Source organism: Oncorhynchus nerka, linkage group LG15 (genome assembly GCF_034236695.1).
Source record: "Oncorhynchus nerka isolate Pitt River linkage group LG15, Oner_Uvic_2.0, whole genome shotgun sequence".
Classification (NCBI taxonomy): Eukaryota; Metazoa; Chordata; class Actinopteri; order Salmoniformes; family Salmonidae; genus Oncorhynchus; species Oncorhynchus nerka.
Genome location: NC_088410.1, coordinates 68,412,471 through 68,440,330, shown reverse-complemented (window position 1 = coordinate 68,440,330; position 27,860 = coordinate 68,412,471). Strand labels below are relative to the sequence as shown.

The 27,860-nt window shown below is 45.3% G+C and overlaps 4 protein-coding genes across 5 annotated transcripts; 2 read left to right on the top strand and 2 right to left on the bottom strand.

Moving 5' to 3' along the window:
* Positions 1–5,927: 5,927 nt before the first annotated feature.
* On the bottom strand, positions 5,928–8,968 carry bysl (bystin-like). Its single transcript, XM_029683358.2, has 7 exons — positions 8,537–8,968; positions 8,150–8,309; positions 7,748–7,886; positions 7,485–7,618; positions 7,219–7,379; positions 6,641–6,743; positions 5,928–6,399 (listed from the first exon to the last, which is right to left on the bottom strand). Exons 1-7 carry the CDS (start codon positions 8,808–8,810, stop codon positions 6,045–6,047), a joined length of 1,326 nt encoding a protein of 441 aa, XP_029539218.1. The 5' UTR covers positions 8,811–8,968; the 3' UTR covers positions 5,928–6,044.
* Positions 8,969–9,131: 163 nt separating this feature from the next.
* On the top strand, positions 9,132–10,873 carry med20 (mediator complex subunit 20). Its single transcript, XM_029683359.1, has 4 exons — positions 9,132–9,236; positions 9,550–9,695; positions 9,834–10,087; positions 10,197–10,873. Exons 1-4 carry the CDS (start codon positions 9,223–9,225, stop codon positions 10,416–10,418), a joined length of 636 nt encoding a protein of 211 aa, XP_029539219.1. The 5' UTR covers positions 9,132–9,222; the 3' UTR covers positions 10,419–10,873.
* A 318-nt stretch (positions 10,874–11,191) lies between these two features.
* usp49 (ubiquitin specific peptidase 49) lies at positions 11,192–19,421 on the top strand. Of its 2 annotated transcripts, none has more exons than XM_029683356.2 (7): positions 11,192–11,344; positions 12,627–12,740; positions 12,925–14,397; positions 14,601–14,811; positions 15,492–15,600; positions 15,913–16,118; positions 16,603–19,421. In XM_029683356.2, exons 3-7 carry the CDS (start codon positions 12,994–12,996, stop codon positions 16,704–16,706), a joined length of 2,034 nt encoding a protein of 677 aa, XP_029539216.1. In that variant the 5' UTR covers positions 11,192–11,344; positions 12,627–12,740; positions 12,925–12,993; the 3' UTR covers positions 16,707–19,421. The 2 variants fall into 2 exon arrangements, with proteins under 2 accessions (XP_029539216.1, XP_029539217.1); XM_029683357.2 differs by lacking the exon at positions 11,192–11,344 and adding an exon at positions 11,351–12,324.
* A 736-nt stretch (positions 19,422–20,157) lies between these two features.
* Positions 20,158–27,088, bottom strand: LOC115143203 (transmembrane and coiled-coil domains protein 2-like). Its single transcript, XM_029683354.2, has 5 exons — positions 26,934–27,088; positions 23,867–24,241; positions 22,611–23,224; positions 22,072–22,207; positions 20,158–21,932 (listed from the first exon to the last, which is right to left on the bottom strand). The coding sequence occupies exons 1-5, from the start codon at positions 26,949–26,951 to the stop codon at positions 21,633–21,635; spliced, it is 1,443 nt and encodes a 480-aa protein (XP_029539214.1). The 5' UTR covers positions 26,952–27,088; the 3' UTR covers positions 20,158–21,632.
* Positions 27,089–27,860: the final 772 nt, after the last annotated feature.

Genomic DNA, 27,860 nt, shown 5'->3' with positions numbered 1-27,860 from the left:
AGAACAAGTTCTCATTTACAATTGCGACCTGGCCAAGATAGAGCAAAGCAGTTCGACAGATACAACGACACAGAGTTACACATGGAGTAAAACAAACATACAGTCAATAATACAGTATAAACAAGTCTATATACAATGTGAGCAAATGAGGTGAGAAGGGAGGTAAAGGCAAAAAAGGCCATGGTGGCAAAGTAAATACAATATAGCAAGTAAAACACTGGAATGGTAGTATTGCAATGGAATAATGTGCAAAGTAAAAATAAAAATAATAGGGTGCAAAGGAGCTAAATAAATTAATTAATTAAATACAGTTGGGAAGGAGGTAGTTGTTTGGGCTAAATTATAGGTGGGCTATGTACAGGTGCAGTAATCTGTAAGATGCTCTGACAGTTGGTGCTTAAAGCTAGTGAGGGAGATAAGTGTTTCCAGTTTCAGAGATTTTTGTAGTTCGTTCCAGTCATTGGCAGCAGAGAACTGGAAGGAGAGGCGGCCAAAGAAAGAATTGGTTTTGGGGGTGACTAGAGAGATATACCTGCTGGAGCGTGTGCTACAGGTGGGAGATGCTATGGTGACCAGCGAGCTGAGATAAGGGGGGACTTTACCTAGCAGGGTCTTGTAGATGACATGGAGCCAGTGGGTTTGGCGACGAGTATGAAGCGAGGGCCAGCCAACGAGCCTTGGCCAGATCAATGAATACGGCTGCACAGTAATGTTTCTTATCGATGGCGGTTATGATATCGTTTAGGACCTTGAGCGTGGCTGAGGTGCACCCATGACCAGCTCTGAAACCAGATTGCATAGCAGAGAAGGTATGGTGAGATTCGAAATGGTCGGTAATCTGTTTGTTGACTTGGCTTTCGAAGACCTTAGAAAGGCATGGTAGGATAGATATAGGTCTGTAGCAGTTTGGGTCAAGAGTGCCCCCCCCCCTTTGAAGAGGGGGATGACCGCAGCTGCTTTCCAATCTTTGGGAATCTCAGACGACACGAAAGAGAGGTTGAACAGGCTAGTAATAGGGGTGGCAACAATTTCGGCAGATAATTTTAGAAAGAAAGGGTCCAGATTATCTAGCCCGGCTGATTTGTAGGGGTCCAGATTTTTCAGCTCTTTCAGAACATCAGCTGAATGGATTTGGGAGAAGGAGAAATGGGGAAGGCTTGGGCGAGTTGCTGTTGGGGGTGCAGTGCTGTTGACCGGGGTAGGAGTAGCCAGGTGGAAAGCATGGCCAGCCGTAGAAAAATGCTTATTGAAATTCTCAATTATGGTGGATTTATCAGTGGTGACAGTGTTTCCTATCTTCAGTGCAGTGGGCAGCTGGGAGGAGGTGTTCTTATTCTCCATGGACTTTACAGTGCCCCAGAACTTTTTTGAGTTAGTGTTGCAGGAAGCAAATTTCTGCTTGAAAAAGCTAGCCTTGGCTTTTCTAACTGCCTGTGTATAACGGTTTCTAGCTTCCCTGAACAGCTGCATATCACGGGGGCTGTTCGATGCTAATGCAGAACGCCATAGGATGTTTTTGTGTTGGTTAAGGGCAGTCAGGTCTGGGGAGAACCAAGGGCTATATCTGTTCCTGGTTCTAAATTTCTTGAATGGGGCATGTTTATTTAAGATGGTTAGGAAGGCATTTAAAAAAAATATCCAGGCATCCTCTACTGACGGGATGAGATATCCTTCCAGGATACCCCGGCCAGGTCGATTAGAAAGGCCTGCTCGCTGAAGTGTTTCAGGGAGCGTTTTACAGTGATGAGTGGAGGTCGTTTGACCTCTGACCCATTACGGATGCAGGCAATGAGGCAGTGATCGCTGAGATCTTGGTTGAAGACAGCAGAGGTGTATTTAGAGGGGAAGTTGGTTAGGATGATGTCTATGAGGGTTCCCGTGTTTAAGGCTTTGGAGGGGTACCTGGTAGGTTCATTGATAATTTGTGTGAGATTGAGGGCATCAAGTTTAGATTGTAGGATGGCTGGGGTGTTAAGCATGTTCCAGTTTAGGTCGCCTAGCAGCACGAGCTGATTGGGGGGCAATCAGTTCACATATGTTCACATATGGTGTCCAGAGCACAGCTGGGGGCAGAGGGTGTTCTATAGCAGGCGGCAACGGTGAGAGACTTGTTTTTAGAGAGGTGGATTTTTAAAAGTAGAAGTTCAAATTGTTTGGGTACAGACCTGGATAGTAGGACAGAACTCTGCAGGCTATCTTTGCAGTAGATTGCAACACCGCCCCCACAACCTCAATACCAGTGCACCAAGAGCAGAACAACCGCCAGTGCCACTGGTATGCCACGGTTGTAGCCGGAGCCCTTGTGCTCTACATGGTGTTCATTTCATCCCCTGTAGTCCTAACATGGACCATTGGTGCCTTTGAGTGGCCAAGCCCACAGACTGAGGCGGTGCGGCCTCGGATGCCACAGGGTTCCCCCGGCCTGAGGCAGAAAGTCAGGTCTCAGGGGAAGTTGCCACGGTGTCCCACATAACAGGACAGGAGAAGGCTGAACCAGGGTCGCCTGGGGCAGTATGGGGCCACCAGAAGCAGACAATGCTCTGCCATCCTGGTCCTGTCCAGCACAACCTGGATCAGGGAAAAAGGGGAGAAATGCGTAAAGCTCCAGCCCTGGCCAATCGTGACCCAGAACATCTGACATGGAGTACCAAAAGGGGCAGTGTGCATTGTCCAGGGAGGCAAACAGGTCCACCTGCGCCCTCCCGAACTTGTCCCACAGGTGCTGCACCACCTGGGGATGTAGGCTCCAGTCCCAAGGAGGCAGGCCCTCCCTTGAGAGCATATCCGTTGCCACACTCAGGATGTCAGGTACGCGCGCTGCGCATAGAGACACTAGACGTCCCTGAGCCCAGAGAAGTAGCTCCCTTGCTTTAAGATTGAGGTGGTGGGACCTAGGTCCACCCTGATGATTGATGTTAGCCACCACTGTGGTGTTGTCCGTTCTCACCAGGACGTCTTCCCTTCAGATGTGGAAGGAAAGACGGCAGGGCCGGCAGTACAACTCAGAGCTCTAGTGTATTGATGTGCCTGCCGCTCCAAGGGGGTAGCCAATAGCCGCTGGCCGACCTGCACTTGGTAACCCCCCCCCCGGCAGCACATCCTCAGCATCTCCACCCCACCTGAAAGGAGCGACAGCGCCACCTCAACAACGCCTTGAGGCCCTGTGTGGTCACCCACAGCTGGTGGTGACGGTGGCGCTTCAGGTGCAGCCGCTGAGAGTTGAACCACCTTATAAGAGGCCAGAAATGGAGCAGGCCTAGAGGAATCAGCAACGAGCCCACCGTCAGCAAGCCCAGCAGGCATTGGCAGTTCAGGTCGGATACCACCCGCCCCTGCCGAAAGTGGTCGAGGCAAGATAAGATCGCCTGAATCCTTCTGGTGGGCAGGCGTGCTCTCAGGACTGACTGAGTCCAATTCTATGCCAATGAAGGCCACCCTCTGGGTGTGAGTCAGATGACGCTTCTTGTCGTTTACAGTAATGCCCAGCCTGCTGATGTGGGTCAGGAGTATGTCTCTGTCTGACAGGACCTCGGTCCTGGTTGGGGAACAAATCAGCCAATCGTCCAGGTAATTGAGGATAAACAATCCTGAGGAGCCAACATGAACCGTCTCAGGGTCCCTGCGAATCTTATCGGTCTGCTCTAGAATGTCATCAACCCCTGGGCCAAACGTCAGGCCTGGGGTGATGGGGTGAGTGGCAAATGTGCTCTAGAAAGCAGGTGGCAGGCGGGATTGGGCCAGCCAGAGATGGCGCCGGGAGGTAACCACCTGCACCATGGCCCGTCCGTTGACGTGGGCCACATCCCTCTGGAGCAGGGAAAGCAGACGAGACATCTCCATCACTTCCCAGAGGATCTCCTATGTGCCCTTCTGCAGCCAGGAAAACAGATTCTGCAGGTAGGCCTGCAGAGCCACTGGGGGCTATGAAGCCCCGCTGGCGGCTTCTGATGGTCTGTCAGCCTGGTAGCCCCGCTCACGGGGGTGAACAGTGCCAGCATCGCCCCCCATGAACAGCCTATCACTGGCCAACAGAGAACAGCTGTCCTCGCCATCGAAGCTATCAACCTCCTGACACAGGGCATGCGCCCTCCGTTCAAGGTAGTCCCAGCAGTCCGACTCATGCTCCTGTCCAGGACTGGTAGCAGGCGGGCTCTTCCTGCAGTGGCTCCGGCCACGCTTCCTGGGAGGGGTACTGGGTCCAGTAGAGAGCTCGCTGACACACCACTCCTGAGGGAGCTCGTCCCCAGCCTGAGCACGAGCCTGGCTGACCCACTCGCGCATGGCCTCCATTCGCGTCAGGTGCAGGCGTTCTGAGAACACCACACAAAACAGGCATCCAGTAGGGCGCTCCACCGCCCTAACCGTGTGACTCAAACACAGGCAGGGCATACACTAGGTATGTGGATCCCCAGGGGGGATGCCACCATCATACCTGTCACAAAGGGAAGCAATAAGTTCAGCCAAGCCAACAAGGTCACAGAGCAGGGGTCCGACGCCCTGGGAGAGCTTATGTCGTGACCCCTTGGAGGAATAGGAACCCGGTGAGAAATAAATTACCCAGCACCTCTGCAAACACAGGGGCAGACCCCTGTGGGAAAAACAGGCAGACAAAAAAACAGCAAACAGGTAATGGACTTGATTAGGTTTTTTTTGTTTTACGCCAGCTGCAATATTACCTACCGGTTTAATGCACACGGAGTTGTCGTGTAATGCTAACGAAACGACAAACCACGGGCAGAAGATACAGATCAACCGTGCGCAGCACTCAAGAGGGGCTGGGCATGTGGCCAGCTGCTCCAGGCTGCAAACAGCCTGTGAGTATACATCCACGCAAGATATTACACTTACCAGTGACATACCAAGCGAACTTCAGAAAGTTTATTCCTCAAACCATACGGCCATCCGCCGAGAAAATGAAAGAGAACGTGTGTCACGGCCATGGGGCCTATATATAGGGGCGGACCCCAGCCATGACACAGGTGTACACGGGAGTAAATCTGTAAATCCTCACCTCAGATGTATCCCTCCACTGCAGAGTGATACATATAGTGAAACATAACTATCATTTTGATCTCATGGATAGTCAGTCCTTGTATCCATATGTGAGAGTCCTTGTGTATACTACCGGTATGTATTTGAGAGTGGTTACATTTCTCCTGCCCCATTCCTCAGCTGTTTACAAAATAAAGTGACAGGGTGGGTGCTTTGTTAGTTTGAATCCCAGATTGCCCCTTTAAAGGGGGCAGATCTGCAGGACTATTCAACGTCCATGATCCAGACTTACTCTCTCATAGTCAGATTTGTTTTTGGGTAGTGGGAACAGGCATCCATAGGTACGAGTTCTAGCTAAATGTCCTCTTGCCCCTAACACTGTGGGAATTTCAGAAACGCTCGAGCAGTCACACCTGGCCAGGATATCAGTCAGCATCTATGGGATTTTTTTGTGAATGGTGGCAATGCAACTTCCGACATTTCACTTTAAACCAAGGAAATCATTTATTCAAAATGTTAATTTTTACAGTAACATTTGAATAGTATTTTGTATAATTTTCCTTCATTAAGTTACTTAACCATGTTACAAACATGCACTCATTGAAAAGTTTTTTTTTCCACCAAAAGGGTCAGTGTGCTGTAGCTTCTCTAAATTCCTTTGGAAATGTAGGTGTCATACAAACAAGTCAGCTGTACATTATCTTTACTTGTGAAACCGACATTGCCTCAAAACTGGCAAACACATCTCTATCATTTCCACTCAATAAATGTAATGTATGTTTACAACAGTTATGTATTTCAGTTTGTAAATTACATCCTTACTTGCACATCAGAAAGGAATTCCATAATATCACTTTGATAGTCAGGATGTTGAATGAATGTTAATCTGTAATCCATCTTGTGGCCTTTACTCTTATCTCCATAGCAATGATAGAGCATTTGGCAGGGGGAAAACAGTTCATACGTGTATGTGTTGTGGGCAGTTTAGTGAATTGGGGAGAAAGAGGGGAAAGGTGGGGACTGAGAGGGTGCAGCCTTGCTCAGCTCCATACTCAGTCCATGGCCATTGTGACAGGCATAGCGGTTTCCAGATCACGGGACTCTGAGTTCTGCAGCTCCCGGCGGATCTCTGCAGAAATCTGGGGGTGTGTCTGCACCTTAAGTAGCTCCAGTAGAGCAGCCTTTTGTTCGGATGCCAAGTCGGCCTTGTAGCGCTGTGCCAGGGTAAGCAGACTCTGGTGCCACAGCACAGGAAGGACACGCTTCTCACTGCGGAAGGACAGGAAGTGGCCGACCAGGGCATCCAGGACACGGAAGGGCAGGGCGTATTTTTTATCCAGTAAGAGTCGCAGGAAGATGCTGTTGGCTCCATTGTATTCCATCTCTGCCAGTTTCAGCATGGCAGCGCTGCAGAGAGAATCAGTCATTTGTTATCTGCATTATTTTCTGACAAGCCATGCTGTTCTACTACCTTAAATACTGTTGTACCATACATTCACATGAATTCCCACTTACATGATCAGCAACAGTCAAGCTGCAACGGTTAAAAACCAAGTCCCAAGCCAAGTGGCAAGCCGAGCAGTCACATTAGGGCATCATAGACCTTACAAAATTGCACACATAACACAGGTAAAAGAGTGTCTCTTACCTGGAGTGCAGTACAGGGATTGAGCACTTAGTGAGTATGCTGCCAATGATGATAGCCTCCCTCAGAGTACATGTTCCAGATTCACAGAGCGGGATGAGGATGCCTGAGTGAGAAAAATAGAAATGTGTGAACACACAGTAACACAAACATATGCTGGGTTAAGGGGTACAAAGTCATTACCTGGAAACAAATAGATAAAATACTGTACAACACATAGTACAAATGCACAAGAAATGTTAAAAGCTGCAATATGTAACTTTTTGGGCAACCCAACCAAATTCACAAAGAACTGAAAGAACCTTCTAAATCTGATTCTGGTGATCTGGTTAGACAATACTGCCACCTAGTGACAAAGACCATCTTTTGGCTGATTGCCAAAGTAAACTCAGAACAAAACCCACTAAGTAGCATCTTTGGGGGAAAAAATGGAATACCTGACAGATAATGTGTATTATCTTAATTACTTTCACCCCCCATTATTACATCCTGGCAACCATACATTGATTATCAACCAAGCTTTTAAATTATCTACCTGACTATTTCTCTCCCCTTTGATACATGTTCTTGATTTGTCTCACCTTTGAACCATGCCCCTGGCTTGAAAAGAGCCTTCTTCAGGGCCATGTACAGGTGGAAGTTTAGTTTTTTATACTCTGCAATGTCATCTCGTATTCTTGGCAGTAGCACCAAGTTGTAGAACCGTTGGGCCATTCGCTCCTTCAGATTGGATGAGAAGATTCTGTTCAGAAAAAAGAAAAATCAATATCCATAAGATGCTTTCTAATAATTAAATAAAGGTTTTTGATAGATGTTAACAAATCATCCTGTTAATTTTTTATCAGACCTTGTTGCCTGGTACATAGCAGCAGCAGTCCAGGTCTCAGGCTCTGTCAAGTACAGAACCTGCTCCCAGTTTGACAGTGCTGGAATGATCTTGAAAGCTTTGGGCAGCTTGCCGCTACGATATCTTGACAGAACCTGGAGCAACCGAAAAAAAACAAGTTCATAATAGTTGGTAATATTCAGCCTCTGACTGAAATCTGATTAAGTGGAAAATAAGACGTGGCCAAGCAAATTAATACAGGAGGACGCAGGTGCATGGCTTACCTTGTTGACACCTTTGTACACTTCAATGATCCTTGGGTCCAGCTGGGGCATGGGTCTTCCTGACACCTCAGACATCACTGTCCCCACCTCTGTCTGCTTCTCTGTGATCTTCTCCATGATGATGTCTGCTAGAGTTCGTCTGAACAAAACCCCAGAACAAGGACAACACTGAGGAAATCCATATTCAGCTACAAAGTTCTAATTCATTTTTGGAAGAGACAACATGAAATTCCCTTTTATGGCATGATAGAGCTGTTGTCATTCAATTGAATCTAGGTGTCTTTAACACACAAAATAAAAAAAGACAGAAAATGGCAAATCATTCATCATCAAGACTTTTCACTGCAATAACAGTTTTTAGCTCAGTGGTTTGGCTCAGAGTTTTGGGGCCTCATGCTGTACCTCATGGGAGGATTCTTGTTCATGAACATCTGCATAGCTTTCTCATCCTCTGGGTCCACCACCACTTCTGTCCCACAGTTTGCCTCTGCCTCCTCACCGGCCCCGGCTTCACCCAGTGCCGGCCACTCCTCATCAGAGTCTGCATCCTGAGAATCTGGCCCTGCAAGGATATAAGACAACATCGATATTCCATGAAACTGTACCACCAGTATAACTGAGCATAGCACAACACTTCAAGAATAACAATGACTGGAATTGACCTCCATGCAAAAGTTCTCAGTAGTCAAGTGTAAAGTAATGTGTGGTTGTTGTGGATAGCTAGCTAGCAAGACAAAAAAACAAAAGCAGATAGGCATTTTCTGGCTTGCAAATCCACCTCAACGTTACCTAAAACAGTGGCTTGCTTTTTCTTGACCTCTGGTGCCAAACCATATTCTGTCTGTAGTTCTTCTTGTTGGATTCGTGCCTGCTCCAGAATCTTCCTTGATAGGCGTTCATCCACGTACTCGTTCTCATCTTCATCTTCTCCCCGTTGATCCCTGGTCTTCACTCGGCCATGTACTCGAACCATATCCCCTTGAAGAATCTGGTCAGCAAGCGCAACCATTCCGTCGCCACTTTTCTCCCCACCTCCACATTTGGGTTTCTTCACTTTCGGCATCTGTGCTAGTTTATTATACAGATCTGTTAGAAATGTACTATTAATCTAGCTAGTTAGTTTAACAATTCATAAAGTAGCTAATGTGGAAATTCTCACCAAAGCCCCAGTCAACACACGTGCTTTTTTTTATCCAACGGAAGTGACGTACTATCGGAGACGAAACATAATACCAGAGACATTTAGAAAAGGAAACTTCGCATATGTCTTTGGTATGTATTACTGGATATATTGGAATTGTTCCATCTTCAAAAAAATTATATGAACAAAATGAGTGTATTAAAATGTTCTTCGCACGAGAAAAACGTAGGCGCAGACAGATTACCTAATTTCCTCCTAATACCGGAAACAGACCGTTTTTCAGCAGGAAGCGTGTACATTTTCGTAGTAAGAAAATAACAACCGTGTGGAATCAATGGGGGTGACTTGGTGAGATTCTATTGTTTGCTTTTTAAAAAATCAAACTTGTATCTAACAAAATATAAATTGCTAGCTAGCTACGTTACTTATCACACCTGGTATTTTACATAGCCGTAGATCCCATGTGGATCCACATGAAACAGTTCACAACTCAATGATCTGTCACCTGGTTGATTTTTCTTCCAAGCTTCCTATCATCTTACATCACCATTCAGATCTGACATTGTTTCAATATGTGAGTTTTGGAAATCAGTAAGTTAATGCTGAACAATATCTTAATGTTATTAACAGTTATACTCTGTGTGCTGTCTCCCTTGCTTAGTGTGTGTCAGGTGCCTTTGGCAGAGGGAAAGAGTGTGCAGCAGACAATAGACATTCTGCACAAGAAGTTGGAGCAGTTGAGCGCTGTGAAGCAGGGAAACTTTACTGTGGACTGTGAGACGTACCATGCCACAGGAAATGCCAGCGGTAACTAAAGTTGTACTGCAAAGCTATGACATAAACAAAATTGTCTTTCATATCTTGTCATGTAATTCATTGGACTACATCATTCAAATACCCACAAGGGGGCAACAACCATATTTATTTTCTCTCTGTTTGTCACAGGCCAGCCCACCAAACTCCTGTATGTGATGCATAACTCAGAAACCCCCCTGAGCTGCTTAGCCCTGTTCGAAGGAGGTCCCTGCCTCACAGCAGATGGAAACTTTGACGTGCTCATGATTAAGCTGAAAAGCCACTTCCAGAACGCCAAGGGGCACAAGGTAGAGAGCCGTGGTTCCCGCTACCGCTATTGTGATTTCCTGATAAAGGTTGGAGCAGTAACAATGAGCTCCAGCGCGAGGGGAATATCAGTAGAGGTGAGTGGTCTGTACATACAATTATCAAAATGGAGGGTAAAGGGGGTTTTGATCTGTGTTACACTTTTTCTAAATGGATGTCCACGATCAAATCTCTTTATTTGTTTAGGTGGAGTACTGTCCCTGTGTGGTCCCTGGGGACTGCTGGAACCTGATGAAAGAGTTCATGCAAAGCTTCCTGGGCCCCAGCATCCCGGAGCTGCCCTCTGTGTTCGCCACCAAGCCTGAGGGCCTCTATGTGCCCGCGGACTGTGTTGACACCATGACCCAGTACCTGGAGTTGTTCAGCAAAGTGCGCAAACAGCAGGTGCTCCCAGGGACCACACGTTGACATCTTCATGGTAGCAGGAATGTCCTGGATAATCTCAGCCGATAAAGAAGCACCACCAAGAGTACAGCAGTACTTCCTCCACACCCCAACACAAGCAACATGTAATCGTAAACCACAATGTTGTGTAATTTAAATTGTACTGAGTGTCAGTACAGCAACTCAAACTTTTTGAAGCATTTCACAACCACTGCAAGGAATATATCATGGCAAAAATGAGAACAAAACCTTACTGGTTGAAGTCTGAACTCTTGAAGGAATAATGATGTGTCCCAAATGTGTCTTGTGGATTATACTTGTGAGTAATCGGTTTAAAGGACCTTCAGTTTAGATACCAATGTTGTATCTGGGCATTATGGTCCTACTAATAGTTGGTTATTTTTTATTTAAAAAATTGTCTGACAACACTTAGTAACACTGTTTGTTTGTTTTTACTCAATAAACCTATGTTTACCTTACTTGATTAAGATCCTCTTTTTCATAACAGTATTTTTGGAAATATATTAGATTTATTAACCGTATGCATATTTTGTATACTGTTGCTGGTGTTTTTCACCAAGTACAGTCCTGTCATGAATGGTTTATAGGGGACTTTGTCAGCTGTTATGAATGGAACAAGTATGCCAATAATGTATCAGTCTCCAGGTGAAAAGCCATGACTTGTAAAAATGACATAGGGTTTACCAACTGAGCTCATGAGGACTACTATGGGTAATAACAAAAATGGTTTGGTATGGTAATAATAACCATCCGATCAGTTTGGATCTTTTCACGACCATAGTAATGAACGCTACATCCTGTGTACCAATGAGAGCTAAAGCTCGACGGAAGAGGGATCAGTTCAATCCAATCAGAATGACTTGATTCCAGGACCGAAATAGTTCGGTTGTCTCGAGGTCTAAAACAGCTTTCGCGTGCAGATGATGGCGGTAAATAGAAGCGAAATTCATTTTGTATTTTTTACAAATACAACAAACAGTTATTTTATGGATCAACTACTGACATTGTCGTGTACTGTTTTGTCAACCTCTGAAAGTTATGGGTTCATGTTACGGTTAGCTAGATAGCTACATTGCAGGTTTTCTGAGTATCTGTGACTTTATTTGTATGTTGACCTCCCGGTGTGTTGTTTGAAGATGTACTCAAAAGTTTATATACGACACATTTAGCTTTGTTTACATTGCGGCTCTGTGGATTCTAGCTAGCAAGCTAGCTAGTTAAATGACAAAACCGCAGTGATTTTTTTTTCACCCCCTCCGTGTAGTCAACCATATCAACTAGAAGTTGTTCAGTGTTCACAAGTGTGGATTTCAGACTAGTCTTTGTTCTGATGGCTAGCAAGCCTAGCTAGCTTAGCAAATGCTAGCCATCAGGCTATTGTTTCTCTGCAATGTGTTAAACTAAATAAATATATTACACCGGTATAAGGGACAACATTATGAAGACATTTTAGATTTTCTTTATTTGATCACAATGTCGGCTATTGTACCATTAGCCAAATGATTGAAGAAATACAGTGAATGTGTTGTAAAACTTAATCGCCCTAGCTAGCTAACCATCATAGCTAGCTGGGTAGTTAACGTTCGCTAACGTTACCAACAAGTAGCTAGATATCTGTCTATTGGCGAGCTAGGTAACGTTAAAGCTAATTAAACATGACAATAAGTTGGAACTTGCTAGTTACGTGAACAAGAACATACTCTAACCCGCGTCGAGTGGTCAGCTGGAGTGAGTAGCTAACGTTACATTTTCATTGTGGCACGAGCCGAGACGCCACGTTATATGGCAAAACTGGTGCAAGTTGGCAAGCCAAGATGGAAAACTGCTAACCTAAGTTAACTAGTTAGTAGTTTGAATCGAACGAAATGATTGGTCGCCAAACCAATGCATGTTGACCAGCAGAAAAAAAGTATGCAGTTTGATTCCTTTGTTTGTTATGGATAAATCGATTGTTTCTTAATTTTAAAATAGACTAATAGTGTTAAACTGCTCAACTCAATTGCCTAACATGATTATGATTTGTTTATAAACTGTGTTAAATTCTGCTAAGAAACTGTCGAGTAAATGTTCAGACATAGTGAACTAGCTACATGCTTTAAGTTAGTTAGAAACGTGTTTGCTTTGTCAAATTAATGTCTTAATCTGTCTACTGTTAAGTTTTTTAAAAACTCGCTATACAAGCACAACCTCTTTTTCCGATTTTATTTTCAGTTTATTCAGGATCCCGAACCAGACATGAGTGAAGCTGATTGATTGCACCTGTGAAGGTCCCTTTGCTTATGTTGAAAGAACACTGACCTAAATCAGCTAGCAGTGTTTTTTACAGTAAGTAAAACAAGCTTACATGGTGTGCAAGTTCATATTATTGGTCCTCAATCTTTTCCATACACTACACCAGCCAGTTTACGTTCAAATAGAGAACACGTTTTGTATTTAGCATATCTGAAATGAAGCGGTTGATTTCTATCCCTGTGATTTACTGAAGTTGATCTCCTTTTCCCTCCTGCAGGATGAGCTGCTGCTTGGCACAGAGGCGTGTGTCCTGACGCTGTGGGCAGGCACATGTGCATTTGGAGAGATGGACCGCTGTAAGCACGTGGGGCGTCTTCGCCTAGGCCACGAACACTCCATCCTCAACTCACAGAAATGGCGCTGCATGGACTGCTGCACCACCGAGTCAGTGTGGGCCTGTCTCAAGTGCTCTCACGTGGCCTGTGGCCGCTTCATGGAAGAGCACTCCCTCAAACACTTCCAGGAGTCAAACCACCCCCTGGCCATGGAAGTGCGGGAGCTGGATGTCTTCTGCTTCGCCTGTGGAGACTATGTGCTCAACGACAATGCTGAAGGAGACCTCAAGCTCCTGCGGGGGGCGCTCTCTACTGTGCGTAGCCCTGGCAGGCGCTCCCTGCGCTCCTCTGCAGGGGGTGACTGTAACCCCTGGGTGGGTGAGAGCGGGCCCCAGCCTGCTATGCAGACGGCCCTGTGGCACCGAAGGAAGGTGCTGCTGGGGAAGATGCTGCGCCGCTGGAGGAACCGGCAGCAGGAGGAACAGAGCCAGCGGGAGGAGAAACTTGAGCAGGAGAAGGAGGAGGTCCGGCGCCAGAAAAATGAGATGAAGAGGAGACTCATGGGAGAGCTGGCCAATGTGCCGCCCAGGAAGAGTGCCAGGCTGCTCACCCAGGCGCCCCGCTCAACCATCACACTTATCCCCCTGAAGTTCCGCGACCCTCCGGAGCGTCTGCCTCCGCCCAAAAAACCCTCCCTTCTATCCCTGAAGCCCCCCAGCAATGGCAGGACTCGTAAACTCAAAGTACGGAGGTACTACTCCTCCCATAAAGGAACCCGTCGTAGACTGGCCCCGGGGGTCACTGGGCTACGCAACCTTGGGAACACGTGCTACATGAACTCTATCTTACAGGTGCTGAGCCACCTGCAGAAATTCAGGGAGTGCTTCCTCACATTGGACATGTGTGAGACTGAGGAGCTGCTGGCCAAGACAAACCAGGGTGTGGCTGGGGCTGTGGTGGGGAGTGGTAGTGCAGTCACACCAGGCTGCCCTCTGGGACGTGGCATGGGGAAGGCAGCCAGTGGGGGTCTCCCTGCTGTCAGCAAGCAGAGCTCGCCCCCCTGCCTAAACGCAGCAGAGCTGGTCCAGCCCAAGGAGCCGCGATCCTCCACCCGCCAGCAGATGTCACTGTGCCACGAGCTACACACACTGTTCAGGGTCATGTGGTCTGGCCGATGGTCGTTGGTGTCGCCCTTTGCCATGCTGCACTCTGTGTGGAACCTGATCCCAGCGTTCCGTGGCTACGACCAGCAGGATGCCCAGGAGTTCCTGTGTGAGCTGCTGGACAAGGTGCAGCAAGAGCTGGAGTCAGAGGGCAGCAAGCGCAGGATCGTCATCCCTATCACCCAGAGGAAGCTGTCCAAGCAGGTGCTCAAGGTCCTCAACACGATCTTTCACGGACAGCTACTCAGCCAGGTAAGGGACTCTACTCATTCCCATGACAACAGTACTCAACACATTCATTTAGGTTTGACCTTCAACACCCTATCATGGCTGAGGGTAGTCACTTGTTTATTAATCACAGTTGCAAACCAGGACTTAGATGGCGGCTCTGTCTGGGTTTTCAAACAATAACCCCTTGGTGAAATGTTTGCTTGGTTATCCCTTTATCCCTCCAGGTGACTTGTCTGTCCTGTAAGCACAAGTCAAACACGGTGGAGCCATTCTGGGACCTGTCCCTGGAGTTCCCGGAGCGCTACCACAGCACAGAGAAGGGCTCGGCTGCGTCTCTGGCCTACCAGCGCAGCTGCTCCCTCACTGAGATGCTGGCCAAGTTCACTGAGACAGAGGCTCTGGAGGGCAGCATCTATGCTTGCAACCACTGCAACAGTTAGTACTGGGACAGAGACTAATGTCTGTTAATGGAATAGACAAATCCTCCTGTACTTTATTTAGCTGTTCTTTTTATTCAGCTATTCGACCGGAATCATGGTTAGGGAAGTAGGCCTATAGAGAGCAATAGTAATGGCGTCTTTTTGTAGGCACTAATGCCGCCATGGTTTGTTAGACAAAGCCTATGGGGTAATTCATGTTTTTGTAGGTTTTGGATACATGCTGAAAATAAGGTCTGTGATAAGCACAAGCTTAGGAGATCTTCTACATTTTGTTCTATGAGATCATAATCAACTGAATTTTTAAGCCTTTAATTTTTAAAAAGCACAACGGCGTCATAATTCATAAAGATCATGTTAACTGACTGATATTATCTCATAGAACAAAACCTATAAGATCTCCTAAGTATGTGTTTCCCCATAGGAATGGTTGAATGAACCCGAGGTAACTAAATTCTGTTTTCTAGGACTATACGCTGGGGAGCACTATTGTGTGTTTCTCTCTTTTCGGGCTAGATTTGATTTGACTAATTAGCCAATTGATTGATATTGAAAGTGAAACTGAGTTTGTGCTTTTGGGGTAATCACAATATAGTTCTGCTTTTCTAGTGGTCACGTCCTGTACCTCCATGTCACACACGTTACCCGTCTGTGACCTGTATGTTTTATAATTGTCAGGGAGAAGACGGAAGACGTCCCACAAGCCCCTGGTTCTGTCAGAGGCATGTAAGCAGCTGCTGATCTACCGCCTACCTCAGGTTCTACGGCTGCACCTCAAACGCTTCAGGTTAGCTTCAAACACCCAGTTTGTCTACTGCATTTGAAGACTTGTCTACTGCATTTGAAGACTTGTCTACTGCATTTGAAGACTTGTCTACTGCATTTGAAGACTTGTCTACTGCATTTGAAGACTTGTCTACTGCATTTGAAGACTTGTCTACTGCATTTGAAGACAGTCGAGATTTACACCCACCGATTGTCTGTCCTTCTTGGTTTCCAAATGTGTGTTATGGTTTAGTTGGTATGATTGTATATTTCTGCAAGGGGATGTCTTGTAACAAGGACAAGCATAAGATAACCAATCCCTGTTCTGTGACAGATGGTCAGGCCGGAACCACAGGGAGAAGATTGGCGTCCATGTGGCCTTTGACCAGGTTTTGAACATAGAGCCCTACTGCTGCACAGACTCAGGCCAGTCGGTTCACAGAGAGGGCTACACCTACGACCTATCTGCTGTAGTCATGCACCACGGGAAAGGTTTTGGCTCAGGGCACTACACTGCATACTGCTACAACACCGAGGGAGGTAAGTGGGACCAAGATACCAGACACTTGCATCCAAGCTAATAACTCTGTTTTAGAATAGCCTGTAGTTTAGGCAGGATTTTCACTTGGTCTTTTCAGATTAAAAAAAACATGATGAATTGGTCAAATGTTTAGTTGTTGACTCTCATAAACGTTTTGCTCCGAGTATTTAAAACATTTTTTAATTTATTTTTTAAACCTTTATTTAACTAGACAAGTCAGTTAAGAACAAATACTTATTTTCAATGACGGCCTAGGAACAGTGGATTAACTGCATTATTCAGGGGCAGAACGACAGATTTTTACCTTGTCAACTCGGGGATTTGATCTTGCAACCTTTCGGTTACAAGTCCAACGCTCTAACCACTAGGCTACCTGTTGCCCCATATAACCTGATACTGTGAGATTACATGAGTTGCTGTTGGGACTGTAGGTGGCACAGTTTACCAAGCCGTAACCAGCCCTCTACCTGTGTGTGTTTCCAGGTTTCTGGGTCCACTGTAATGACTCTGAGATGAACGTGTGCAGTGTGGAGGAGGTGTGCAACACTCAGGCCTACATTTTGTTCTATACCCAGAGGTCTGCCTAGGCCCCTCTCCCTCCTACACCCTAGACCAGGGTGTACTACCTGACTGATGTCTACCTGGTCTGGGGGACTGAGACCTATATCTGTGTCTATTGCCTAGAGGTCTGCCTGGGCATGTTACACTTCCTCTACCAGGCTACATCCTGGTTTACACCTAGATTTCCCTTGGCTTGAAACAACTCAGCCCACATTTGTTGAGGCTGGTATGCTAACAGCCATGTGAGAGCTACTGAACGTTGTACCACAAGGGAAGGCAATGTTGATCACGGTTAGTTATATATTTCACCAGGTGTCAAAGTGCTTTACATTGTATAGGAGTTAACTTGCCTCATCCTCCACCAATGTTTATCTCCCTCCTGGGATGATGAACACCAGCCATTTGGAACGGAATAGGAATTCTTCTGTGGCTAAACTAATTGAGTTTCCCTTTGTGGCTCAGGATCAGAGATTATTAATTGCATCAGGTGATTCAGAGCCTGGGTGGATTACGGCAAGCCTGCAGATACTATCTGACACTCCATAACCAATGTTGCCTAGCCTACCTCTGTTCTGTATTCTCAACCACAATGAGATGTCAGCCAAGGGCATTTTAGTCTCCAACCCAGTGTCATCTGTATCTCACTATGACCTCTCTCGTTCTGCTGTGGATATCTCAGGCTGTAAGGCCTTGGTCTGGGCCAACAGAATGAACGGTATAGATGGTGTGTAGATATTCCTGTATGTACTCCGTTCCCCTACCTTGAACAGAGGTATGGAGTTGTGTGGCAGAAAGCTACTTTGGAGATGGATGGGAATTGTATTGAGCCAACTGGCTTCATGCTGCACCTTTATGGAGGAGGGGCTTAGGTCGTTGATCCCATGATCAATGGGCTCCTTCTGATCTTTTATTGACTTCTATGTCATGTGGCAGCTCTCTTCTCCTCCTACCTTAATTGTAGAGGCTAGTTTAGGCTCTGGTTGGAGTCCGGTGCACTGTAACTCTGTTCATGGTTAGAAATGGATGGAAGAATGAACAAAGGACTGAGATATTGGAGAGTGTGTTGTTGGGATAATTGTTTGGGTTAAGAGGGGTATCCATTTCACTGGAGTGGAGCACCTGCAAGCAATATATGTGTGACATCATGACATGAAATCAAGATAAAATCAGGAATTCTTCAGCTTTGTAATACGTTGTTTTTTTCTACTCTGCTGTTTCTATTTGGGGTCTTAGTTTGCCAGGTTCTCAAGAGTTATTGTACTGCTGGTCTTGATATGAATCAAATACACCGAACAAAAATATAAACGCAACATGCAACAATTTCAAAGATTTGAGTATATATAAGGAAATCAGTCAATTTAAATGAATTAATTTGCCCCTAATCTATGGATTTCACATGACTGAGAATACAGATATGCATCGGTTGGTCACAGATACTTTTTTTTTTTAAATAGGGGTGTGGATCAGAAAACCAGTCAGTTTCTGGTGTGAACACTATTTGCCTCATCTCAACATCTCCTTCGCATATAATTTATCAGGCTGTTGATTGTGGCCTGTGGAATGTTGTCCCACTCCTCTTCAATGGCTGTGTGAAGTTCCTGGATGTTGTCGGTAACCTGAACACGCTGTCGTACACTTCAGAGCATCCCAAACATGCTCAACGGGTGACATGTCTGGTGCGTAAGCAGGCCATGAAAGAACTGTGACATTTTCAGCTTCCAGGAATTCTGTGAAGATCCTTGCAACATGGGGCCGTGCATTATCATACTGAAACATTAGGTGATGGCGGCAGCTGAATGGCACGACAATGGACCGCAGGATCTTGGCACGGTATCTCTGCATTTTTAAATTGCCATCGATAAAATGCAATCGTGTTCGTTGTCCTAGCTTATGCCTGCCCATACCATAACCCCACCGCCACTCTGTTCACAACGTTGAAATCAGCAAACCGCTCACCCACACAACGCCATACACACTGTCTGCCATCTGCCCGGTACAGTTGAAACCGGGATTCATCCATGAAGAGTACACTTCTCTGGCATGCCAGTGGCCATGGAAGATTATCATTTGCCCACTGGTCGGTTACGACGCTGAACTGCAGTCAGGTCAAGACCATGGTGTGCATGCAGATGAGCTTCCCTGAGACGGTTTCTGGCAGTTTGTGCAGAAATTATTTGGTTGTGCAAACCCACAGTTTCATCTACTTTCCTATAGTCAACATGCCAATTGCATGCTGCCTCAACGTGAGACATCTGTAGCTTTGTGTTGTGACAAAACGGCACATTTTAGTGGCCTTTTATTATCCCGAGCACAAGGTTCACCTGTGTAATGATCATGCTGTTTAATCAGCTTATTGATATGCCACCTGTCAGGTGAATGGATTATCTTGGCAAAGGAGAAATGCTCACTAACAGGGATGTAAACCAATTTGTGCACAGAATTTGAGAGAAATATGCTTTTGTGTGTATGGAACAGTTCTGGGATCTTTTATTTCCGCTCATGAAACATGGGACCAACACTTTACATGTTGCGTTCATATTTTTGTTCAGTGTACAAAATTCATTTATGTGAACTGTAAAGTTGGAATAATCTAATGACGATGAATGTCTTACTTTTTAAGGTCAGGTATGGCCTTTCCATTGGCCTGTCATGATCTCTTCTGTATTGTAAAAGCACCTGTCATCAATGTAATTGTCATATGGGGTTTGCCTGACAATGATTAAAAAACAAGAAAATACTTATGTTTTTGTGTGTCACTTGCATATTTTGTTTAATGTACTACCAGCTGTAACCGCTTAGATTGATGGGCTGTCTTAAACTGTCAGTGTTTCTCACTATATTAGCTTACTGTGTTTTTCTAGAGTCGATTTTTCAGGTTTCAGTAAAGTTCTTGATTTCGTCGCGGTAACTACTAGCACATCAAATAAGAATTCCCTTGAACATGTAAGACTTCCCTTTATCAATTTACAAAAATAATATTCATATCCACAATCCCATAGGTGAGTTTCATCTGCACAAAGGCACCTCCTGGTGGAAAATATGGATATTATTTTTATAAATTGATCAAGGGAGGTCAAACTGCACCTGGCAACCATGACAAATCAATTTTTTTTTAGGGCTCAGTCTTATCCTTTAAGTGTTCCATAGTTAGTTTATTTTGTACTGTTGCTAAGAACAGTGAACTCGTAAATTTTGGCAACAGAACAAACCTATATGTGTTGTCTTTCCCAAACCATTTGAAATCCAATTGGTTACCTGGTCACATATGTGGATTAAAGGATTACAGAATTATTTTTAGAGGCTGTTCACAGCATGTTTGTAAGCACATACAGTATTTTACATGTGAAACCAATTGTAAACTCAACCCAGCCCACACTGAATTAAAAAATATATATATTTATTTAACTAGGCAAGTCAGTTAAGAACAAATTCTTATTTTCAATGACGGTCTAGGAGCAGTGGGTTAACTGCCCTTGTTCAGGGGCAGAGCGACAGATTTGTACCTTGTCAGCTCGGGGATTGAATCTTGCAACCTTTCGGTTACTAGTCCAATGCTCTAAACACTAGGCTACGCTGCTGCCCCATGATGGACACTCGATTAGTAAAAAGATGCACTTATTATAGGTTACTGCTTAAACAAACTGTCTCCTACAGGGAGTTGATATACAAACCTTTAGCTTGAACCAGCCTGGAGTTCAATTTTGCAGGGGGGTACATTGAGGGACTGTCTTTGAAATTAGTACCTTTTTCATGATACAGATCACAGGTTGTCACTGATTACTTATTATTATTATTCTTCTCACTGTAGTCAATACTGTTAGATATACACAGTTCCATGAAAACCATTCCGACTTTCCAATATCATGCAACATTAGCATAGTTTCAGAATGTATTTATTAAGAATGGAACAGAGTTGTGATGGAGTTAGCAAACTGGATAGAAATATGGAAGCAATGGTCAAACGTGCTGTGGATCTGACGTTACATAGATTCTTAGCTGCTCTACAACAGTGGTTATGAAATGGCATTGATGCTCAGAATAGCTAATAGATCATTCAGTAGTTGTGAGGATCCATCTCACCAGAATACATCCTGGCCCTCAAGTTCTCCTTTACATCACACATAAGAGATGAAAACGATTGATGCGCCCAAAAAGTGTAGTTTAAACACCAGAAGTGATTTAGTTGACTGTTTTAGAATTAATATGGAGAAGAACATTTAGGTACAAACTGTCTATAAACAACAGAATACTGAGAAAAGAGCAACGTGTATTTCTGTTGGTGTTGGAATGTTACTCATGCCAAGTGCATCACACAGGTACAAATGCACAAGTGAGGACATGCATGAGTAGTACATACCCTAACATTCAGAAAAAAAGCAATCCTTTTGCTTAGCCATGTCCTCCAAATATACAATTGGCTCAGTACAAAGGAACTGTAACAGCAAACGTGGTTTAGCAAAGCATAATTTGTTTTTCTATCTATTATCATTTTTAAGTGTTGGCCTACACTACAATTTTGAGATGTGTCAAAGAATTTCAACATTCATTCCCAAATTGTTATTAAATCATAGTGACTACGATGGTGAGTTGACGCCACTAGATTAGTCAAGAGAAAGAGCAAATGCTTGAGTTGCCAAACGACCAGGCAGATAGTTTCTTTGGTTCCTTGTAATCACCATTAAATCACCTCCTAAAAAGTCTCTCAACCAAAAATGGCCACCATCTGCCATCCAACGGGAGTCTTCGTCAGTTGCTTTGTAAAGAAAAGGTTTTGTGCCTTACAACTCTCCAAGCATAAACCCTTTGAAAAAAGTGCAACGGTTCCCTTTCAGAAATATGACTGGGTTCCAGACTTTAAGTTTGTCTGGGGCAGCTTAGTGTATAAATGTGGTCCCTCTGTCCACATCCTGGTCACTCAGACACAGGGGAGTGGGTGATTGGCTGTGGGGAGCTCAGCTGGGCAGTAGCCACAGCTCCAGGAAGTCCCAGTGCTTCCAGAGGATGAACAGGAAAAGGGCCAGCATGACCGTGGCGGCCACCCGTGCTCGGGTCTTCATGAGTGGGGTGATGAAGTTGGCCAGGGTGGAGACAAAGACCAGCACTACAGCCATGAGTGCCAGGATGATGTTGATGAGTTTGCCCAGTAAGGCACGGGCGTTGGCGTTCTCCACACCCTCCAACTGCACCACCTGCTGCTGCTGCTGCTGGAGCTCCAACTTAGTGATGCGAGTCAGGCACGACTCCACTGCTTCCTGCATGTATACACAGCACACAAACACACACACACACAAACACAAAGTTACAACAGAATTAGGGGTTCATTTCTGGAGTCACACAGAAAAAGTATTGTGCTATCTTACTACATATTATACTGTAAATCCAAGTATCTACCTGAATGTCTCTGGCTCTCTCATAGGACTGGTAGGCCACTTTCTCCTCTATGCTGGCCAGCTCCTGTTTCAGATTAGTCATCTCGTTCTGGTGCAGCTCTGTCAAGTCATTCAGCTGCTCTTCCAGTCGCTCATACCTAAAAAGAAAGATAGATAAAAATGTGTGTATAATTTAGACCAGCAAAGTGAAGACCAATTCAACGAGTTAGAGAAATATTTGTACATATTTATGGTGTTTTCAAGATGTCACTCAATCCACTTAATTTGAGAATCTATTTGATGTGTTAAAACAACTACTTCTGATTTTGACCATTGGAAATGTACCAAACCTGTTGTACCAGTTTTACTGACCTATTTAATTATCCTCATGAATATCATTCAGCATAAATCATGTAGAGTGAAAACACTGAACATGATTTACACTGCTGGTCTGAAACAAGCTAAAAGCAAATCAGCTTGCTCAGCAGTTAGTGTGAGAACAATGTATACCACCAAATCTTATTTCATACTCAGTGTCTTGGCCAAGGTGTTAGTCTGTACCTGTATCTCTCCTCCTGTAGGCACTGGGTCATGTAGGAGTAGTCACTCTGCAGCTGACTCTTCATGTCCTCGATGGCATCCTCCATGTGGGCTTGGCTGGCCTTGATCTCCTGCAGGCCTTCCAGCAGAGTGTCCCAGGAGCTGTGGATGTGGTGGTGGTGGTGGTGGTGCCCTTCCAATCTGGGGCTCCCCAGGCCAGCCTGCCCATGCCCCAACATCCCACCTCCTCCCCCGGCCCAACCTGAGTGACTGCCTGGTGCTGAGCCAGAGGACGCACTGGAGCACTCGTCGTCGCTACCGTACTTGGGGCTGGAGACCAGGGTGGCACTGCCACTCAGGGCTCTTTGAGCAGGCACGTCCTCCGAGTGCCCTCCCACCCCGTCCTCTATGAGGTGGGAGATGTTGTCTGCACTGCCAAATTTGTTGCGGATCAAGCTGGCGAACTCCCGTGGCTTAGACACCACAGCTCCTTTGACCCCTTCCACCCCCCCTTTGACCCCATCCACCATACCCCCGCCAAAGCCATGGAACCCTGCTCGTACATTGGCCCCCATGTCCTTCAGCCCCTGTTGCATGTCCCGCAGCACATCCTTAGGCTGACGAGCTGGACCATTCTATAAGGAGGGTAGAGGGAGGGCGGGGGATGGAAGATGAGAGGGAGAAATTAAAAGAAATGGGGCAGGGGGAAGAAGAGGGAAATAGATTGACAGGATGTGAAGGAGCAGTAGATATATGGATGGAGAAGTGGTGAGAAAGGGATGGAAATAAAAGTGGAATGGTGGAGGTGAGACAACAGAGGTTTGAGATCAGAGAACATAAACACATCAATAAGAGGTCTGAACCGAATACTCAGATAATCTAGTTAGGGATAGGGTTGGGCAAGTATGTGATAATACTGTATACCAGGGTATTTTGAAGTACTGGTGATATGATTTACAATACCGTGGAAATGGTCAATATTTGTACATTTTAAATAAATACCTGCAATCAATGTGTGTAGTGGTTGAAAGATAAAGCTAATCATTCTTATTTGTTTTTCTATTATACAAGTTTTTCTTTAGGTAGTGAATAAGTGACATCTCATGTCTTGTTTTTTCAAACCCAGGTATTGAAATAGGTATTTTTGACTACTCGCTGTTACGGCACTACTTCCACAAAAATTATGGTAATGTAGATACCATCCAACCCTACTTAGAAAGTGACAATGTGCCATCTCATCAGAAAGCAGCAGTCAGGGTAAAAACACACACACTCACCTGCTCTATCTCCTTTAGCTTCTTGTGGTAGTGATCTAGCTTCTTGTGCAGGTGGGCAATGGTCTGTGCAGACTTCTGGTTCTTCTTCTCAAACACCTGTTTGATGCGCGAGGCCTGCAGCTTGTCTGCGTTGTGGGCCAGCTTCAGGTACTCAGCTACGTTGTCATCTCGCGCCTCCTGTTCTATGCGAATCTGCTCTGTGATCTTCAGGGTCTTCTGCTGCAGGTGCTCCAGAGCGAGCCGTGTTCGTTGTGGATCGACGACCCCTGAACCTTCAGCCCCCACCCCGGCCCCATCCAAGCTGATGTTACTGTCAGAGCCACCATGGCTGGCTGAGGGAGGCAGGCACAACGTTGTCACTTCGCTTTTATCCAGCTAAGCGGGGAAGGGGGGTAACAGAGTGCACAGACAGAAAGAAAGTGGTTGCCATGATTGATGTGAAGTAACCACTCTCAAATTCATAAACAGTGCTATGGATGCAAGGACTGACCATCTAGCCATGTTTGGAGGCTATACAGTGTTTACATTTATATTTTGGGTTCTGATAGGGAACTCATGAGGCATTTATATATTTTATCTTCAAGAAGTCAATGGGTATATATCATTCATTTATGATACCAAAAATGGATGTAGTAACTAAGGACACTAACTTTAATAAACATGTCTCATTCCCATCACAGTTTACTCAATAAAAGGGTTTTCATAGTGCATACTGTACTTGTAAACGCAAACTATATAGACTACATGACCAAAAGTATGTGGACACCTGCTCATCGAACATCTCATTCCAAAATCCTGGCCATTAATATGGAGTTAGTCCCCCCTTTGCTGCTATAACAGTCTCCACTCTTCTGGGAAGGCTTTCCACTAGATATTGGAACATTGCTGCGGGGACTTGCTTCCATTCAGCCACACAAGAGCATTAGTGAGGTCAGGCACTGATATTGGGCAATTAGGCCTGGCTCAAAGTCAGTGTACCAAATCATCCCAAAGGAGTTCGATGTGGTTGTCAAGTCAAGTTCTTCCACACCGATCTCGACAAACCATTTCTGTATGGACCTCGCTTTGTGCATGGGGGCATTGTCATGCTGAAGCAGGAAAGGGCTTTCCCCAAACTGTTGCCACAAAGTTGGACAAAATCGTCTAGAATGTTATTGTATGCTGTAGCGTTAAGATTTCCCTTCATTGGAACTAAGTGGCCTAGCCCGAAACATGAAAAACTGCCCCAGACCATTATATCTCCTCCACCAAACTTTAGTTGGCACTATGCATTGGGGGTGAACTGCCAGACGGTGAGGTGATTCATCAATCCAGTGAACGAGTTTCCACTGCTCCAGAGTCCAATGGTGACGAGCTTTACACCACTCCAGCCGAGGCTTGGCATTGCGCATGGTGATCTTATGCTTGTGCACGGCTGCTCGGCCATGGAAACCCATTTCAGAAAGCTCTCGACGAACAGTTATTGTGCTGACATTGCTTCCAGAGGCAGTTTGGAACTTGGTAGTGAGTGTTGCAACCGAGGACAGGCAATCTTTACGCGCTATGCACTTCAGCACTCGGCGGTCCCGTTCTGTGTGCTTGTGTGGCCTACCACTTCACAGCTGAGCCGTTGTTGCTCTTAGACATTTCCACTTCACAATAACAACACTTACAGTTGACCGGGGCAGCTCTAGCAGGGCAGAAATTTGTCAAACTGGCTTGTTGGAAAGGTGGCAACCTATGACAGTGCCACATTGAAAGTCACTGAGCTCTTCAGTAAGGCCATTCTACTGCCAATGTTTGTCTATGGAGATTGCATGGCAGTGTGCTCGATTTTATACACCTGTCAGCAATGGGTGTGGCTGAAATAGCCGAATCCACTCATTTTAAGGGGCATCCACATACTTTTGTATATATCATGTATATTTTAATTCACATGAATATCTTAACACATTGCCCTGATGATGGTGATGATGAGGGTTAGGCCTAAGACAATGATGCATACCATGATTATTAGCTATTTTAGTTAATAAAACACAACAGTCGCCTGCTTTGTATAAAAATCTGCACTACCAATTCTATCCTTTTGAAGCTTGTGTGATGTATGATTTAGTGGTGTGATGCTGCATGACATAAGCCTGGGAGGGTACTCCATCACTTCAACCCTGCAACGTGGCAGGCAGCTCAACAAACAATGGGTCTAATCTCCCTCAGTGATGAAGCTCGTAACAATATCTAACTGAAAGACAACCATCTGTGGACTGTTTACATAGGATGAAAAAACATCTAGTTGTTTCTGATGGGGGATTTGTTGTGTTTAATTATTACCCCATGTTGACTGGGCAGACACCACAACATTACTGTCACCAACCCCAGCAGAGCAGACAGGAACCAGGGAAGACAACTGACACCACACATCTTTCAGTTAGTGCTACCCTAATTCACCTAGTCAGGCCACTGAGGCTTTATTAGCATTTTACTAGCATGTGAAAGAGGTCTCAGATAAGCCCAACAGCCCTGAACTATTTTCCAACAGATCCACTGACAAGCAGGCAACACTTTAAGAAAGTAGGTTACAATCAGGTCGCTGTATTGAAACATAAGCATATGATTTTAAAGGACAAATTAATCTATTCATTTTATTCCAATGAGAGCTAATGAAAAGCTTATGTAGTTACAGACTGGATGAAGAAGGGAAGAAATACACAATGTTCATTCCTCTCTGGATGGATAATAAGACAAAAATAACACACACACACAGCAATGACCGATGTTCCTGGAAACCAGAGCAGAAGCAGGGGGATGACAGACGGCTGTGGCATAAAAAAAGTGGTCTTCACATGTGAGGAGGAGACATGCACCGTGTCAATGAGAATGGACGTCAACATAAAAGGATGATGAGACAAAACCTGTGCAGTGACAGATTAATTTGAGAACATTACCATACTGTTTAATCCAAGATTGGCAGTGCCACTGCAGGTCTATGTTGGAGGCCCATCCTTCACCCCCCCCCCACCCTCCCCGTGGTCACACGAGACCCCCTCTCCTCAATGTCACTCCCCTCCCCAATGTCAGCCTATCGCCTTACCAGAGCTTCATGCTCCATTGTTGATAGCAAAGATGTCTGCAGCCTCCCTGTCTTCCATCTCTCTTTCTCTCGCTCGCTCTCTCTGCTCTTGCTCTCTTTTGTATATTGTACGCTCGCTCTGTCTGCCTCTGCGTCTTTTTCTTTCCCTCCCTCTCTTTCCCCTTCTCAAACGTTAGCCACCCTGCTCTATCGCAGCTGCGTGAGCTGAGTCACAGAAGATGGGGGGGACAGTTTAGCTCACACGTGCATGTGACTGTGTGGGCTGAGACCAGGGGAGGGAGGATGGGAGAACAGAAGGGCTTGTGTCAGGACCTATCGCAGCCCCTTCATCCATTAAATCCTGAATATACACCGCCCCACGCATGTTTATGGAGGGCTGCTGCAGTGGTTTGTAAAGAATGTGGAGCTACGGCCAGGCTTAAAAATGAGTTCCCTATCTTCAGTGTCCCACGATGCAGCAGCATTATACAGGCCGATATACAATGAAAACCATTTTCATACAAAAGGAAAATAGAAATACACACTGGTTATAGTGTGCTTGGTGCGGGATTCCAAAATAGAGAACTAATAATAGTCTATTTGTGATGGAGGGGTTCATATTTGATGCCCTTATTTCTTATATATTTATTTATTTCTCTGTGGTAAGGGGTTGTGGAGTCTGTAGGGATTTGGAGGGTTGTCAGGAGCTCTCCTCAGACTTCCTGAATGGAAAGGTTGGGGAAAAGGGGGATGTAAACTAGTTATTGTCATCTTGACAACGAGTTGGTCACCAAGGCACAAGTAACTTTAGTACCTGGCTTGAGGATTTCACCACTTTGATGACAATGCTTTAAATACAATATTTTTCAATGGATAACTTTGACTTTGTCAAATTATTGAATTACTCTAACAGTTTGATACATCATGTTTGATACATTATTTATTACT